The sequence below is a fragment of the Tursiops truncatus genome, chromosome 8, assembly GCF_011762595.2.
Source record: "Tursiops truncatus isolate mTurTru1 chromosome 8, mTurTru1.mat.Y, whole genome shotgun sequence".
NCBI lineage: Eukaryota > Metazoa > Chordata > Mammalia > Artiodactyla > Delphinidae > Tursiops > Tursiops truncatus.
Window position 1 is genome coordinate 70221213 of NC_047041.1, and position 17706 is coordinate 70238918.

At 52.9% G+C, this 17706-nt stretch overlaps 1 protein-coding gene across 1 annotated transcript in view; it reads left to right on the forward strand.

Moving 5' to 3' along the window:
- Nucleotides 1-349: 349 nt before the first annotated feature.
- OTOG (otogelin) overlaps nt 350-17706 on the forward strand; it is an 87428-nt gene continuing 70071 nt past the window's right edge. Inside the window, exons 1-15 of the mRNA XM_033862603.2 lie at nt 350-571; nt 991-1051; nt 1216-1276; nt 5005-5080; nt 6053-6145; nt 6328-6482; nt 9113-9231; nt 11173-11378; nt 12434-12564; nt 12827-12933; nt 13350-13459; nt 13866-13994; nt 14847-14955; nt 15244-15290; nt 15749-15894. Of these exons, the coding sequence (XP_033718494.1) occupies nt 475-571; nt 991-1051; nt 1216-1276; nt 5005-5080; nt 6053-6145; nt 6328-6482; nt 9113-9231; nt 11173-11378; nt 12434-12564; nt 12827-12933; nt 13350-13459; nt 13866-13994; nt 14847-14955; nt 15244-15290; nt 15749-15894 (1647 nt within the window). The 5' untranslated portion in view covers nt 350-474. The remainder of the gene's footprint in view (nt 572-990; nt 1052-1215; nt 1277-5004; nt 5081-6052; nt 6146-6327; nt 6483-9112; nt 9232-11172; nt 11379-12433; nt 12565-12826; nt 12934-13349; nt 13460-13865; nt 13995-14846; nt 14956-15243; nt 15291-15748; nt 15895-17706) is intronic.

Genomic DNA, 17706 nt, shown 5'->3' on the forward strand with positions numbered 1-17706 from the left:
ACTGACCACGGAGTAGCATGTCCCGGGACCTTTGTAAAAGGAGTGCATAAGACCAGACTCATACCGGCATCTTGGGTCTCTGGTGTTAGGGGCTTCGGAAACCCAGGTTCCAGAGCCAGGGATCTCTGAGGAGCAAGGGATGTTGGAAGTTGCACAGACTGCCTCCTTGCTCCCCCAAGGGACTTAGGGCTGAGTGATCTGAATCCAGCCTCCCCTGGGGAGGTGCAGCCTAACGCCAAGAAGGGCAAAGGCGGGGCCACGGCCAGGCGCCTAAATTATGGTAATGAGCTGGGCAGTCCTGTCACTCTAGCTCAGGGCGGAGCCAAGAGCCTGGGAGGCGGGGCGAAGGGAAGCCCAGGGCAAGAGAGCGAGAGGGACGGCGGCCTCCTACGAGTAGGTGTTACCCTGCCTTTGCGGGAGAGGCACTCGGGACCCTGGCCGTTCGCTCAGGCTTCCTAGTCCCCGCGTGCCCTTATGGGGGCCCCGGCGCCCGCGTTCTGCCTGCTAGTCGCTTGCGTCTGGCTGCCCCGGAGTGAGCCGGCAGGGGAGTCTCTGCCGCTACAGTCTCTCGGTGAGACGGGTGTGGACTAGGGGACCCCAGGGGGCTGAGGGAACGTTTAGGGGGACGGGCCTGAGCAAGTTGGAGAGAGGCAGGAAAGAAAGAAGGTTTGAGGGAGGGCAGGGGGACAGCCAGGGAGTGGGTCGGGGGAGAGGGACCGCAGAAGGAAAGAAAGGTCAGCCACAACCAGGGGAATGGCTCTCAAGCTGGGCAGGGTGGAAGAGACCCAAGTGGGGGGAACCAGAGAGAACTGGGGCACAGAGAGTGGGAAGGAGGAGGGACACCTTGTTGGAGAAGAGTCGCCAGGGAGGGGGAGAAAGGATTTGAGAAGGCTGCAGGGAGAGAGAATGGGGTGTGAGAGAGGCTTCCTAGCAGGTGGGGAGCGGGTGGTGGGAGGCATCGCTTGAGTGGAGAGTAATCCCGCTCCCCAGCCGCAGCACCCACACCCTGGGGCAATGCAGAGCTGCAGCCTGAGCCAGCCCAGGATCCCAGGTGAGTAGGCAAGAGCTTGTGCTGCCCCACTCACTGGTTCCATCTTTATTCCTGGCGTGGGTGACCCCAGGGGTTAGCACAGAGGGTGGGATGGGCCTGGGGGTGGTGGGGAGGCATGGCCCACTCCTATCCCCTCACCCATGCCAGGCTTGTTTCTCATCTAGCCACAGCCGTCAGGAGGCGATCCTTGCCATAGGGGATGCTACAACAGTGATGGGAGGCCAGGTAAGGGGAGGCCTGGGGAAGGGAGGCTTCACTGGGCAGGGGCTTATTTCTCTCTGGGTTTGAGGCTGGCAGGGAGCTCTGTAGGTTGCAGGAAGGGTGTCTTTGCAGTTATTCAGAGGGAACAAACAAGATTCCTAGAATGTGTTTGAAGTATGCAAATTTATAGGATGCCTCTACTCCCACTTTCCTAATCTCTTGGGGCCCTGTAGCCAGTTTATCTATTTATTGATTTAAAAATTGTTTTTTAGAGGAGGAGGGCACAAAGGTGCTATCAGGAGACAGCTGAGCTCTTTCCTTCCCTTGGTGAAAGTAGGAAGGTGAGAGCTTGGGAGAGTGTAGTCTCTTTTCCCTGCCTGGTCTAAACCCTGTCAGAGGCCCTTCTTCATCCCTGAGCAGTGCCCCAGGAGTGCTGCCTTGAGAGGAGAGAGAAAAACCGGGCCACCTGGTGGGGTTTGCAAGGAAGGGTTGGTTGAGAAACAGATCCCTGACTACCATCCTCTGAGTCTTGACCATTCACTGTTGCCTACCCTCCCCAGCTCCTCCGTGCATTAGGGAGAGGTGGTGCTTTGTTCTCTCTCTTTGCCAAACTTCTTCGGTCTCTGGATCAGGTGACTCAATTTTTCTTTCTAATCCTGGCCTGCATTTGTCTCCTTTCTACAACCACGAACATGTTACAAATTCAGCCTACCCGAAGCCAGGCCCCCCAGAGAATCTCGAGCCTCAATTCACGCACCCTGGCTCTGGGGATCAGCTGTGGGGAGCTCCTTGTGCCAGTAGGATGGGAGCATCATTTATAAAAGAAAACAAATACCTGCCCTTTGGAAATAGATATGAAGACCCCAAGGTAGGAGGGGGCATACTTCTTTTCTTTTCTTTTCTTTTTTAATTGAAGTATAGTTGACTTACAATGTTGTGTTAATTTCTGCTGTACAGCAAAGAGACTCAGTTATACATATGTATACATTCTTTTTTATATTCTTTTCCATTATGGTTTATCTCAGGATGTTGAATATAGTTCCCTGTCCTACACAGTAGGACCTTGTTATCTATTCTGTATCTAATGGTTTGCATCTACTAAGGGCATGCTTATTTTCTAATGTCTGGATTATATGGGTTTTTTTTTCTCTTTTGCCCATTTCCTCAGACCCCAAGTTTTAGAATCACAGTCAGGTACAGTTTGAATTGAAAGATAATGTCATCACTCTTTTTATTTATTTTTATTTTATTTAAAAAATTTTTTATCATTCTTTTTATAGATGGGGAAATTGAGGTAGGTGAATGATTTGCCGGGGCCCTCAGGGCACAGCAGAGCAAGGGAGCCAGCCTGTTCCCCCGTATCATGAACGCCCCTCCAGACCCCAGGAATCCCTGTACCTTAGTGGGGTAACGATCCTTCCCCAAGCATCTCATTCCCCTAGTGGGCTTCTTTCCTTGCTGGATTCCAGGGTAGGCCTCCCCTTCTTTTCCTTGGGGAAGCATCTAGACCAACCTACTGGCAACCCCAGTAGGTTTCTCACGTTACTCCTTAGAGCAAACAAGGGGTTAGAATGGCCCTCCTTTAATGCTGCTGGAGTGGGGGGAGGGTGGGGAGGAATGAGGCTACTAGTTAGAAAGTGAACCTGGGGATCCTTTGAGGGCTTCTGCCTGGAGTGCCCTCTTCACTGAGGGAGGGGGGTCTCAGACCGGTAGACCACCACCCTTCATTTCAGTGCTGCCTCACTCTATAGAGCTCAGCCATTCTCCAGAGAATTGATGGTGTAGAGCAGGAGTCCGTGAACTTGGATGGGGGAAAAATGCATTTGTTCCTCGATGGAACTGAAATTTAGCCTTCCCTTTAATTATTACTAGAGGCTACAGACCACAGCATAATAGCAGTGTCTGTGACTGTCACCGGTAGAAATCACAGATATTTTCCTATCGCCTTGCAATCATTGTTGCTATCTCCAGATCTCATTTATGGCTCACTGCCCCCAGATTCTGGCAGTGATACGGCCTGCTGCTTGGTCTTGTGATTTAACGTATTAATAAAGAAGCACAAATATTACTGTCACCCAGTTTTATAAAATATTTGATAATGCATTGAAATATGTTTGATTTCCTTTGTAATCACATGTCTTATATTATGTATTTAGAAACATTTATTCCAAGAAGGGGCCCGTAAGCCTCACTAGATTGTCAGAGGGGTTCATTGCATAAAAATGATTAAGAACTCCTGATCTATGCTGAAGATGAATCATTTGGACAGGATTTAAAATTCTTCTCCAGAAAATGGCCTCGACTTTTTGCAGCACAGGCTGTCTTACCCTCACAAGGCCGATCTCAGGGGCCACATCTGGGGGAGAGGGGGGCGAGGAGGGGAGAGGCACAGGGACCAAGTTGAATTAAGCTCTGCAGGCCTGGGGGATGTTGGTGATGAGCCTTTCCCCGGCTGCTCTCTTCCATTGCCAGTGGTCTTTGAGGCCCTGTGAGACCGACTACTACCAGGGTGGGAAGCCTGACTCCTTGGGCTCAGCCTGGATCTACAGAGTAAGAAGAGCTGGGAGGACCCAGGAACCAGGGAGTGAGAACACTGATACCTAGTCGAGGAGGGCCAGTGACCTCCGATGGGGTCAGCAGGACAGTGAAGGGGGAGGGGGTGGGTGCCTGCAGGAGGTGCAAAGAGCTGGGGTTGGGCTCCAGGGATCAGGTGCTCTGCATACTTCCTGTGCTCCAAGTCCTTTGCTAGAGGCTGGGGATTCAGCCTGGGCATGCAGAGGTGACAGTGAGGGAGAAAACATGTGAGACAAGCACCCTCAGTGTGGTTTGTGCCTCGCTGGCCCTGTGAGCAAGAACACGTGCTCCCGTTCACCATCCCTGGGCCGGACCGGGCACCCAGTCCGGGAAGTTGTACAAATGAGGGGGCTGAGGTCCTGAGAGGGAGGAGCCTGCTGTGCCCAGGGTCCCAGTCCCAGGTGACGTCACGTTAGACACCTCGGGCTGGAGTCCTGAGAGGGTGGCTAGCCGTGTGGTGACTGAACACACGTGATGTTCGGGCAGTCCTGATTTCAGATGCTTTGTATCTCTGGAGACCGTGCATTGGGGCTTCTGGTCTGGGATATAGGGTCTCACGGGGCTTTGCCTGTGTCCTCGGATGTGTGCTATCAGGGAGAGTTCTGACTCAGAGCTGAGTTCTGAGGACAGCCGGTGGTGATGTGTGAGGCACTGTGTTTGCTGTTAGAAGAGTCCAAAATGTTAGGTGGGGGGACGGGGGGATGCCCCCCTGCCCCGGGGTGAGGGGCTGCCTTTGTTTCTTAGCTCTGCCCCATGTGGTTTCTGTGGTGAGGAGGTGTCGTGTTTGTTCTCCAGACAAGGGGGTTTTGTTCCAGGCTGTGGAGGACACAGAGGTTTACTAGGGAGGGAAGGTGCTGGGGGGGGTGCGGGGAACGACACACTGGAGCATGGAGGGCAGCGGGTGTGTTCAGGCTACAGGCCTCCCCAGCCTGCCACCACGACGCCACTTGGGAGGGTGTAAACCAGGCCTCCTTCCTCCGGACCTAGGGCAGGCCTGAAAATCCTGCCTTGCAGACCTCTCAGAGGGGGGTCTGGGGAAGTGGGGTGACTGAGGTACCTAGCGGCAAAGGGCCTGCCTCCCTCCAGCTGAGGGGCAGGAAGGGCTGTGACCGCCGGGAAGGCTGCGCTCCCTGAGGTCAGCCCTTGACTGCGTTCTCTTCGTCTCCTGTCTTTAAAAGGAGGCTGAAGCCCTGGACTCCTTGGCCATGTCTTCCTGGGAAAGGCGACTCCATCGTGCCAAATGTGCACCGTCTTGTAAGTGCCCCCTCCCTGTGGCCCGTGGGAGGCCCTGGCCTGCGGAAAGCCCTGTGAGCGCAGGCCCAGGCTCCTCTCGGGGCCTCCTGGGACCTCTTTTCCCTGCATGGGGTCTCTTTTCACCGTCCCCAGCCCCAGCCTCCAGCTCCACTCTGCTTTCTCCTTCCTGGCTGAGGAAGTATCCTGTCCTGATGACCGTGGCTCTGCGTCTGTCTGCCTCACACTATCTGACTCCAGAGAGACCGAGCTTCTTGTTTAGTGGTTGTTTTTCCCTCTCTACGTCACCCTGTGTCTGTAGCCTCTTTCTACTTTCTGTGGCCTCTCCCCTTGCCCTGTCCTATGCCCATGGCCTCTCCCTTCGCCTGTCCTGTGTCCATGGCCTCTCCCCTCATCTGGCCTCTGTCTGTGGCCCCTCTTCTCACATCATGGCTCCTTCCTTCACTACACTCTGCTTTGTCCTCTCATCCTCTGTGGCCTTCCTTTCCACTACATTCCACATGTGCGGCCCCTCCCCTTCCCTTGGTTTACGCCCTGGACTCTTTCCTGGAGCTTATGGGACAGCGAGGAAGAGCAGTACATGAAGATCTCTGGGCAGTCTCCCTGCTCACCCCACATGCTGCATATTCGTAGTTCTGCCTGCCTTGCCTGGTGGCCAAGAACTTCTAGCTTAGGAAGCTGAAGGCCTAGGTGGGGCTGGCCTGGGGGCCACTTGGTACAAATGGAAGGCAGGTACTCTGAGACCCCACCCCACAGCCTGCTAGGGATGGGGCGGGGCAGCCGTCTGAGGTGCCCTACTCCTGCCGCCATTAAAGCTAGCTACTGAGGAAAGCTGGGGCTACCTGTGATGGGGATTTGAGTTCCATGTAGATCTGGGAGGGCTGGGGCCTGGGGTCCCAGCCTGAGGGAGGTGCTGCCTCGATGGGTTCTGCCAATCTTGGCTTGACGGGAAGGTGCCTTCTGTCTCCCTTGCAGACTTGTTCTCCTGCTTCAACGGGGGTGAGTGTGTGCACCCGGCCTTCTGCGACTGCAGACGCTTCAATGCCACTGGGCCGCGCTGCCAGATGGGTGGGTCTGGGCTCCATCCCACCTCCGAGAGGGGCCATGGGTACAGGGGAATCTGCGGGCCTGAGACGTGGGGTTCTGGGCTGGACGGGAGAGGGGGTGGCCCCGCCAGGGCTGGAACCCACCGGCCTCTGGCTCGGTGCCGACTGCTGCTACACAGACAGCTTCTTTTTTCTCTGGCTCAGTGTACAATGTCGGCCCTGAGCGGGACAGCATCTGCCGGGCGTGGGGACAGCATCACGTGGAGACATTTGACGGCCTCTACTACTACCTGTCTGGGAAGGGCAGCTACACCCTGGTGGGGCGCCATGAACCCGAGGGGCAGACCTTCTCAGTCCAGGTGAGGTGTTCCCTGCCCTGCCTGTCTAGGAAGGTTCCACTAGGCCCTGAAGGCTGGGCTGGCTTGGGATCTACTTGTCATGGTTAGAGAGGCTGGCACCTTCTTTTCCCCTCCCAGCTCCCGCCCAGGGCATCTGCACCTGGAGTGAGCTGAGGGCTCCATGGTTCTCACTCACCCACCCATTACTGGTTGCCCCTGGCCATTCATTCACTTAGTCTCTCACTCACCAAGTATTTATTAAGTGCGTAATTATACTCTTCTCCTGCCACAAGGCCTGTTGCTGGCTCTGTGAACAAAGACACAGATGTGGCCTCTGTCCTTATGGAACTTATAGTGTAATGGGGAAAACAGACATCAAGTCAAATGAATCATTTCAAGTGCAACTGAGTGCAATAGAGAAGTTCCAAATGCTAGAAGAGCATGTGATGGAAAACCTAACCTTGCTTATTGGGAAGGATGGTGATCAGGGAGGGCTTCCTGGAGGAAGTGATGTTTAAGTTGGGATTTGAAGAATGAATTAGAGCTAGCCAAGTGAAGGGGTTGGGGTGGGGGCGGATGTGAGAACATTCTAGGCCAACGGAACACTGGGTGCTACGGACCTTAGATAAGAAAGAGCATGGTGCCACAGAGGAAATGGTAGCGGTCCTGGATGACTCACTTTAGGGTGATCTCCTCTAAGAAGCCTTTCTGCATGCTCTGACCTCCTGAGTGGGCTCAGGGGCTCCTTTCTGTGGAACCAAAGTTCTGCATCATTACCCTGTCATTGTGTTTCTCTTACAAAGGTCTGTTTCTGGTCCTACTCTCCAGATATAAGCTTTCTAAGCAGGAAGTGTGTTTTTCAACTGCTGTTCCCAGTACCTAGATTAATGCTCAGTAAAAGTTGTCTGGTATATGAACACGTGTGAGACTCACTGTCGGGCAGACCTGATTTTCACGTTCACCCTGTGTGTCAGGTGGGCAGTCACCTGCAGGCACAGCTCTCTACCTGGAGGAGAGTCTACGTGGGGAGCCAGCTCTGCTGGAGGGCACCTTGGCCAGTGCGGAGTTAAGGCCAAGGGGTTGGGAGATAGGGGAGATCCCGGTGCTCAGTGTCATTCCTCTGCCAGCTGGGTGTGCCCCTTCTGTCTCAGGCATAGACCTGCCAAGAGGCTGCCTGGGGGCTATGCCCTGGATGCACTGGGAGCCCTGACCAACTCTCCCGCTTTGCCTCGGGCTATCATGGATATCACACATCATGACTGTGGCATTTCGTGCTGGATATGTCACAATTACTTAGACCAATGGGATGCCACACATTCATGGGTTATGAAATGAACTTAATGAGTCATAACCAGCCTAAAAAGAAAAAAGAAAGAAAGAAAAAAGAGACTGTAAATAGAAAATATCATAAGGATGCATTACACATTAATAGTGGTAATATTATTTTGTAAAACTTTTGTTTTATTTATATGTGTATATATTTCTCACTATGGGTCATGGTCACAAAAGTTTGAAAAATATTTAGACTATGGAATGGCTTTCACAGGTCCCACTTTTAGTTGAAATGACTCCAGGCTGCTTAACCACATTTAATGATAATCTAGTGGAAGGTTTGTTTGTTTGTTTGTTTATTTATTTATGGCTGCATTGGGTCTTCGTTGCTGTGCGCAGGCTTTCTCTACTTGCAGCGAGCGGGGGCTACTCTTCATTGCGGTGCGCGGGCTTCTCATTGCAGTGGCTTCTCTTGTTGCGGAGCACAGGCTCTAGGTGCGCGGGCTTCAGTAGTTGTGGTAGGCAGGCTCAGTAGTTGTGGCTTGCGAACTCTAGAGCACAGGTTCAGTAGCTGTGGGGCATGGGCTTAGTTGCTCCGCGGCATGTGGGATCTTCCCGGACCAGGGCTCGAACCCTTGTCCCCTGCACTGACAGGTGGATTCCAAACCACTGCACCACCAGGGAAGCCCCTAGTGGAAGGTTTGCTCACTCACGGGACGGGTCTCCACATTTGACAGATTGACATTTTCAGAGTTTTCCCTAAACTCTGGGAACCCCATCCCTCCCCTCCTTGGGTCCTATGACCTTGGATGTATAGGTTCTGTCTGAGCAGGGAGCAGAGGCGACATGTATGTGACAGGCAGCACAGGAGTGACATGTGTGCCTGTGTGTGCAGGGGAGGGCTAGGCTGTATCTGCCAGGGTTGTGGTAGGAGTGTGTGTTTATAGTGTGTGCTTTGAGAGTGCCCTGTGATACACATACGAGATGTGTGTGTGTGTGTGGTTTGTGAGTGTGAGATGGTGTGAGCGTGTAACTGGGCTTTCAATCCAATGGGATAACCTGGGATGGATAAATAGAAAAGTCTGGAAATAGGAAGACAGCACACTTGAATTAGAATCCTGGCTGTGTGTGTCCCTTCACCTCTCTGAGCACCAGTTGCCTCCTCTCTGAAATGCAGATGATGAGAGCTCTGACCTTCCTGTGGTATTGTGGGGACTGAGAGAGATCACAGAGGAAACGAGCTTGGCACGCAGCAGTCAGGCTGTTGGCATTAGTGGAAGCTCAACAGGGTGCCCCTGGGCCCATAACCGAAGCTTGGGGCCAGGTGTATGGCAGGAACCTGCACACTGGCCTCCGAACTGCCCCTTCTCCCCCACCAGGTGCACAACGACCCGCAGTGTGGCTCTTTCCCCTACACCTGCTCCAGGTCTGTCAGCCTCTTCTTAGCGGGTGAGCAGGAGATCCATCTGGCCAAGGAGGTCACCCATGGAGGCATAAGGTAACTGTAACATCTTCTGCCCTGAGCTCCCCTACTCCCTGGCATGGGTGGTGGTGGATGGGTAAGCATCTTCCCTTCTCAAGCCTCAAGGAAATTATTTTCAGGGAGCAAACAGCAGCACACCAGGGCAGAAGCGTACTGGCAGGCCAGCTGGGTTTCTAGTCAGCTGGGTTTGCAGAAAGAGTCCCTCACAATTTTCTGGAACTGTCAGGATTTCTAGACAGTGGGTTTTCAGGCAAATAGCAGAGTTTCCAGATAGCTGAGAATTTACCACTATAAGCATGCTTAATTTTCTTTTCTTTCACAAGTTGAAGGAAATCTTCCTGAGTGTATCATACATAGTTGAAGCATCCTCAGAGCAGATTCTGAGCACACTTTCACCCTTTTCTGATGGCCTGGGCTCATTTTGAATGTCACTTACCTTGTTGGGACATCAGGGATGCCTGAGGGACCACTCGAGGGGTGAAGTCCCAGCTTCCTACACCAAAAGGCCCCAGACTGTGGTCCTTCCTGAAATCTTTCTTTTTCTTTTTTTTTTGTGTGGTACATGGGCCTTTCACTGTTGTAGCCTCTCCCGTTACGGAGCACAGGCTCCGGATGCGCAGACTCAGCGGCCATGGCTCACGGGCCCAGCTGCTCCGCAGCATGTGGGATCCTCCCGGACCGGGGCACGAACCCGTGTCCCCTGCATCGGCAGGCGGACTCTCAACCACTGCGCCACCAGGGAAGCCCCCTGAAATCTTTCTTGCATTTCTTCTTCACTGGCCTTTCCTTCCCTTGCTGTCCACTGCCACTTCATGTTGTCAGGGGGACCTTCCTGCACTGACCCTTCTCCCCTTTTTTATTTCCTGCTTCAGACCTGGACGCTGGGTAACCAAGCTTTCTGGGGCTGAGTGTAGAAGTGAAGGCCCAGGGGTTTCTCCTGTGAAAGAAGCATTGGTACATGGATCTTTTGGTACCAGCTTTGGCTGGTTAGACCCTTCATTTGTCTTCCTCCTAATTTCCAGTCGGGTGAAAGTTGCCAAATTCCAGATTGGCTAGGCGAGCCTGTGCCGGTAAAATGGGGAAGGTGTCAAGATTGCTGTAGCCCTGCATCTTTTCTTTCATTCCCTGTTTGTCTTCTCTCTTGCCTTTTTCTTTTTCTCTTCCTACTCCTTTCTTGCTCCCCACCAAAAATATAAGCAAAATAGATATCTGTTTATACCACGTCTCCTGTCTAGGAGAAAGGAACTGGCAAATTCAGTCACTCTAAGATTTATCCCTGCCAGGGAAATTGCAATTTTATTTTATTTTTTTTTTCACTTTACTAACTGCACTTTGTTTATTGAAGCACCGTCAATAAAAGATACATCAATAATTTTGGTATAAAAAGCCACCACTATTAGTGCTCAGAATCTCATGATTGCCCTCATTGTGATTCCAGATAGCAAGGGAAATTGCAATTTTGTTTTATTAAAAAAAATATATATATATATATTTATTTATTTATTTATTTTGGCTGCACTGGATCTTAGTTGCAGCATGTAGGATCTTTAGTTGCGGTACGTGGGCTCTTAGTTGTGGCATACGAACTCTTAGTTGCAGCATGCATGTGGGATCTAGTTCCCTGACCAGGGATGGAACCTGGGCCCCCTGCATTGGGAGCATGGAGTCTTACCCACTGGACCACCAGGGAAGTCCCAGAAGATTGCAATTTTAAAAAGCAACTTTAAAACTCTGAAAACAAAAGAACCCCTTTCTGATGGTGGACTTCCAGGCACCCAAGAAGTCAGGGGCAGGGAAAATAAGGACCTCACACCCTGTGGTACCAGTGGCCGTGGGGTGAGGCAGGTCCTGTGTACATGGTGGGTCCTTCAGGTAGGGGATGGTGGGTCCTCTGGTGAAGGGACTGGGCTCGTGGAGGTGGTGTGGACGCCCTGAAGCTCTGGCTTTGCCCTGCAGGGTCCAGCTGCCCCATGTGATGGGGAGCATGCGCCTGCAGCGGCTTGCTGGCTATATCCTCGTGCGGCATCAGTCGGCCTTCACGTTGGCCTGGGATGGCACCTCGGCTGTCTACATTAAGATGAGCCCAGAGCTCCTGGGCTGGACCCATGGGCTGTGTGGGAACAACAACGCCGACCCCCAGGACGACCTGGTGACCAGCTATGGTGAGGTGCAGGGCAGGTGGCCTCCAAGGGATTTTGGTGGGGATGGAGGATAGGTCAGGCTGGAAGGGGTGGAAAGGGACTTGAGACCGAACCCTGGGGTCATGGCACTAAAGATCCATTGGGAGGCCAGGGGCCCCTTCCAAGTGTGTGGCCTCAGGCATCTTCTAACCTCTCTGGACCTCAGTTTCCTCATCTGTAAAACAGCCATGATGAGAATGTCTGCTAGGGTTGTGTGGGGCTCTAATGGGCACTTTGCTAGGTGGCACTGACCCTGCAAGGTGAGTGGGGGATGGAGGGGGCTGGGGTGGCAGCAGGGCACAGGGGGCTAGAGGGAGCCCAGAAGAGAAAGGCTCCAGCAGGAGTGGCAAGAAGTTAAAGTGGGGCTTCCCTGGTGGCGCAGTGGTTGAGAGTCCGCCTGCCGATGCAGGGGACACGGGTTCGTGCCCCGGTCCGGGAGGATCCCACATGCCGCGGAGCGGCTGGGCCCGTGAGCCATGGCCGCTGAGCCTGTGCGTCCGGAGCCTGTGCTCCGCTACGGGAGAGGCCACAACAGTGAGAGGCCCGCGTACCGAAAAAAAAAAAAGAAGTTAAAGCGAAGGGTTCAGGCCACATCATGGTGACTCTGGCCAGGAGGGAAGTGACACCTTTGAGCCGCCACGACACACTGAACACTTTACCCACATGGTCTCATATAGTCCTTGCAGTCAGTTCACAAGGGGACCCTTTGCCCTGTTTCACATGTGGGGAGACTCGGGCTCAGAGCGGTACGGAGCTTGTTCAGGCTCACGCGTTCATTCTCCTTCGATTGCATGGTGTTGCTTTCCAGAGTTTAGAGCAGCAGGGATCTACTCCAGGGAACTCACAGGGTCTTGAGCATTCTTGACTATTCTTACCACACGGATTTTTCAGGAGAACGGCTCCGTAGGGAAATGCAGGTTGGGATGGGAGCTCGAGGCTGGGTTCTACAACTCCTTGCCTTCCTCTTGGCATCTCTTGGGCTCCATCTGCCTCCCCTCGGGCTCCCCGCCTGTGGTCATGCTAGTTCTCCCCTACAGGGAAGCTGACGGAAGATGTGGCTGAATTTGTGCACAGCTGGCAGGAGCGGGCCCCCAACCAGCCCCCAGGGCCCACGACCTCCTCCCTGCCTCGCCCTCCGTGCCTGCAGCAGAGCCAGGGAACCATGCAGGTCTGGATCCTGGGGAGAGCCCCCCACTCCAGCCTCTACCCCCACCCTAGTGTCTGGCTTAGGTTGGTTTCCTTCTGCTTCTTGGGAAGTCATTGGCTGCAGGGGCCCAGGGTTGTTGGTGCCCATGCCCCTTCTGTCTGCTCTCTACCCGGCCCTTTCTCTCCCTCGGGCTCAAGTTGGGGTGCTGTATGGGACTGGCAAAGTCAGAGGGCTTTACCTGGCCCTGCCAGCCCCCAGCTCTGGCTCCTGGCCCTTGCCCCAGGGTGTGTATGACCGCTGTGAGGCACTGCTGCGGCCCCCCTTTGATGCCTGCCATGCCTATGTCAGCCCTCTGCCCTTCACGGCCAGCTGTACCAGCGATCTCTGCCAGTGAGTGGGGAGCCGGGGGGGTGGGGGGTATTGGGTTGAAGGGAGACCTCTCCCAGTCTGGGGTGGGAGTTCATCAGGTGGGCCACTGAGCTTGATGATCCCAGACCCTAACAGATATGCTTTCCAAAGCTCTGATACTCTTATCTGCATAGGACAGACCTTCCCCATTCAGCTGAGGCCCAGAAATGGGGCCTGACCCGCTCAGGGTCACGTAAGTCAGGGGCAATGTTGAGACTAGAGCCCAGGTTTCCTGCCTCCAGCTTAGGGGTCTGTATACCTAGCTGCCTTCCCTGGCTCCCTTTCCCAGCTGCATGGCGAGGAAGGGTGCCCTGAGCCCTGGCGGTCTCTATCGGGTGCTGGCGGGCTGGCTACAGGGTGGATCTCACTCCAGTGTGACCCTCGGTTTCCCTGCACAGATCAGCGGGTGATGAAGCCACCTGGTGCCGGGCGCTGGCAGAGTATGCCCGGGCATGTGCCCAGGCAGGTCAGCCCCTGCAGGGGTGGAGGAACCAGCTCCGGCCATGCGGTAGGTGCAGCCTGGTGGTGGGCAGGGAGGGATTCCAACAAGTTCTGTCCTGGGGCTGTGGGTGGCATTCCCAGGCCTCAGCTCAATGTCCTGTCCTGCTGAGAACCACAGTTATCAGAGCGTTAAGGCCTAAGGTTGCATCTGCATGTGATAGATGGGAAAACTGAGACTCAGAGACAGAGGGACTGGCCTGGGGCCACCGAGTGAGATGAGGGTGGCTCTCGGCATCTCCCAGGCTCTCACTAATTTCCTGGTCACCTGGTGCTCCCACTGGAACTAGGGGAATCAGGAAAATCAAAGCCCTCCCACCCCCCCTCCCCAGGGCTTGGGGTGGGTCCTGGGTGGGTCCTGGCAGAGCTGGGGCCAGAAGGGAGCTGTCAGGCCATACTGCTCCCTTCCTTGCAAGCGGTGCACTGCAAGGAGAAGGCCTTTATCTACAACGAGTGCATCGCCTGCTGCCCCGCCTCCTGCCAGCCCCGGGCATCCTGCGTGGACAGCGAGATAACCTGTGTGGATGGCTGCTACTGCCCCGACGGTATGCGAGGGGTGGTGTGGGTGCCTGGCAGCCTCTTCCTGGCCTGACACGGATGGGCATGGAGCAAGGGCTCAGAGGATGCTTGTTTGCAGAATGAATGAAGGAACGAGCAATAAGTGAATAAATGAATGAATGGATGGCTTAAGGGAGGTGAGGGTAGGGGCAGAACTATGGCTCTTGAGAGGTTCATCAGGGTGTTTAATTTCATTGGGACTGAGCTTTTTAAGGTGTGTAGATGAGGACAAGTCATTCAGTCATTCATTTATTCATTTATCACACATGCATTTGTTTAAACATTCATCCACATACTGTTTTCATGGTGTACACGTTTGCAGCACATCTATAGTGTGCAGCTCACGTGGCTAGGCTGGGGGTTAGGATAAAAAATATAAAGATACAGTCATTGACTTTAGGGATCAAAATCAGGTTACTGTGATAAGACACTTACACACATGACTCTAGTCTGAGGCATAATCTGGTGAGGACCAGCTCAGCGGTTCAGACAAGAAGAGATATAGGGATTCATTTCAAGAAGAGAGAATGTCAGGGAAGGCTTCCTGGAGGAGGTGGCACCTAAGCTGGTTCTAGATGCAGTGACAGGCTTTCGAGAGGTGGGGAGGAGAAGCTAGTCAGTATGCATTTTGTTTGGGGTGGGTTGTTCTCTGAGAAAGGTCTGGAAGTGGGGTTATTTGCTCAGAGGGGATTAATCATTTATGCAGGAGAAAGTTTGAAAGTGAGCTGGATGGTGAAAGAGTGTGGATGAGGTGCTGTTTTTCACAGGCCCTGGAGAGCCACGAAAGGGTTGTGAACAAGAATGGAGGCAAGTTAAGTGGACCTTTGCTGTCACCCTAGGGCTGATCTTCGAGAATGGGGGCTGCGTGGCACCAGCTGAGTGTCCCTGTGAGTTCCACGGGACCCTGTACCCAACTGGTTCTGTGGTGAAAGAAGACTGCAACACCTGGTCTGTGTCCACTGTTGGGGAGAGGGGAAGGGGGAGGCGGTGACTTCTGGGGCTTTCTCTCAGGGCTGCCCCTCCAGGATCTGGGAGCCTGACCACATGGGAACGCTCACTCAGCATCTCTGAGTCAGGAGATCTCATTATATCCACTCTATGGGTGGAATCTCCATCACCCATTTTAGAGCTGGGAAAACTGAGGGCGGGGAGGAGCTCTGCGGACCCTGCAACCCTCCGACGTCTATCCTAGTCCTGGAGGGGTGAGCCCCTGCCCCCCTGGTCTCTGTGTTTCAGCACATGCACTGCGGGCAAGTGGCTGTGCAGCACATCTGTCTGCCCAGGTATGTCTGGCCCCATCTTGGACCCTACCCCCTACCAGTCCCACAGCTTTTAGGGCAAGGAAGCGCTGGGGGCCAGGCCTGCTGCTGGCGTGGGGTGGTCACTCAGTTCTGTTGGCTCAGCACGCCCCTCTTCATTTCCTCAGAGCTGCTTTGCCTGATTAAGGGGTTTTGCTCCACCCCTGTTAGGGAGGGTTTTTCATGGGCTCCTTCCTGAGCGTGGGGGGCCTGGACCGAGACTGGTCTCCATGCTCGGGGCCTGGTCTCCTGTCAGAGGGAGATGCTCGGGGCAGGGCTGCATCTACCTTCAGACAGGCCTGGGCGGGGGGCGGGCAGGGCTCCAGACACTGCCCTCATACCCGAGGACAGGGTGCCGTCTTCTCTTCATGCTCAGAGCTGCAGGGCAAGGCACTCCCTGTGGGGCAGCTCCCCTGGGTTAGCTGCCTTTCTCTGCCCCTCAGCCGAGTGTTCAGTGACTGGCGACATCCACTTCACGACCTTTGATGGCCGCCGCTACACGTTCCCTGCCACGTGTCAGTACATCCTCGCCAAGAGCCGCTCCTCGGGCACCTTCACAGTGACACTGCAGAATGCCCCATGTGGCCTGGTAAGGGCTGAGACCCCAGACCTGAACCAGCCAGCCACCCCTGGCTGCCGCCCCCTAGAGAGGCTGGGGATTTAGGGCAGGGCCTCAGGTCCTTCCACAGCCCACTCATCCTGCTGTCCATTCTTTCTGGGCAGAACCAGGGGGCAGCAGACTGGGTTCTGGCTCCAGAACATCTGCTAGCTGAGAGTCACTTCCCTGTCCTGGGCCTCATTGTTTTTTATTTTTTTAATTTTATTGGAATATAGCTGATTTACAATGTTGTGTCATTTTCAGGTGTACAGCATAGTGATTCAGGTATACATATACATATATTCATTCTTTTTCAGATTATTTTCCCATATAGGTTATTATAAAATGTTGAGTAGAGTTCCCTGTGCTGTACAGTAGGTACTTGTTGGTTATCTATTTTATATATAATAGTGTGTGTAGGTTAATCCCAAGCTCCTAATTTATCCCTCCCCGCCCCCCGCCACATTTCCCCTTTGGTAACCATAAGTTTTCAAAATCTGTGAGTCAGTTGCTGTTTTGTAAATAAGTTCATTTATATCATTTAAAAAAATTAGATTCTACATATGAGTGATAGCATATGATATTTGTCTTTCTCTGTCTGACTTACTTCACCTAGTATGATAATCTCTAGGTCCATCCAGTGTTGCTGCAAATGGCATTATTTCGTTCTTCTTTATGGCTGAGTAATATTCCATTGTATATATGTACCACATCTTCTTTATCCATTCCTCTGTTGATGGACACTTAGGTTGCTTTCATGTCTTGGCTGTTGTGAATAGTGCTGCAGTGAACATTGGGGTGCATGTATCTTTTCAAATTATGGTTTTCTCCAGGGATATGCCCAGGAGTAGGATTCCTGGATCATATGGTAGTTCTATTTTTAGTTTTTTTAAGGAACCTCCATACTGTTCTCCATAGTGGTTGTACCAATTTACATTCCCACCAACAGTGTAGGAGGGTTCCCTTTTCTCCACATCCACTCCAGCATTTACTGTTTGTGGACTTTTTGATGAAGGCCATTTTGACTGGTGTGAGGTGATACCTCATTGTAGTTTTGATTTGCATTTGTCTGATAATTAGTGATATTGAGCACCTTTTCATGTGTTTTTTGTCCATCTGTATGTCTTCTTTGGAGAAATGTCTATTTAGATCTTCTGCCCAATTTTTTTTATTTTTATTTTTTGCGATACGCGGGCCTCTCACTGTTGTGGCCTCTCCCGTTGCGGAGCACAGGCTCCGGACGCGCAGGCTCAGCGGCCATGGCTCACGGGCCTAGCCGCTCCGCGGCATGTGGGATCTTCCCAGACGGGGGCATGAACCCGTGTCCCCTGCATCGGCAGGCGGACTCCCAACCACTGCGCAACCAGGGAAGCCCTGCCCATTTTTTGATTGGGTTTTTTTTTTTGACAGAGAGCTGCATGAGCTGTTTATATATTTTCGAGATTAATCCTTTGTCCGTCGATTTGTTTGCAAATATTTTCTCCCATTCTGTGGGTTGTCTTTTCATTTTGTCTATGGTTTCCTTTGCTGTGCAAAAGCTTTTAAGTTTAATTAAGTCCCATTTGTTTATTTTTGTTTTTATTTTCATTACTCCAGAAGGTGGGTCAAAAAATATATTGCTGAAATTTATGTCAAAGAGTGTTCTGCCTACGTTTTCCTCTAAGAGTTTTATAGTGTCCACCGTACCATACTGTTTTGATTACTGGAACTTTGTAGTATAGTCTGAAGTCAGGGAGCCTGATTCCTCCAGCTCTGTTTTTCTTTTTTTAAATTAATTAATTTTTGGCTGTATTGGGTCTTCAT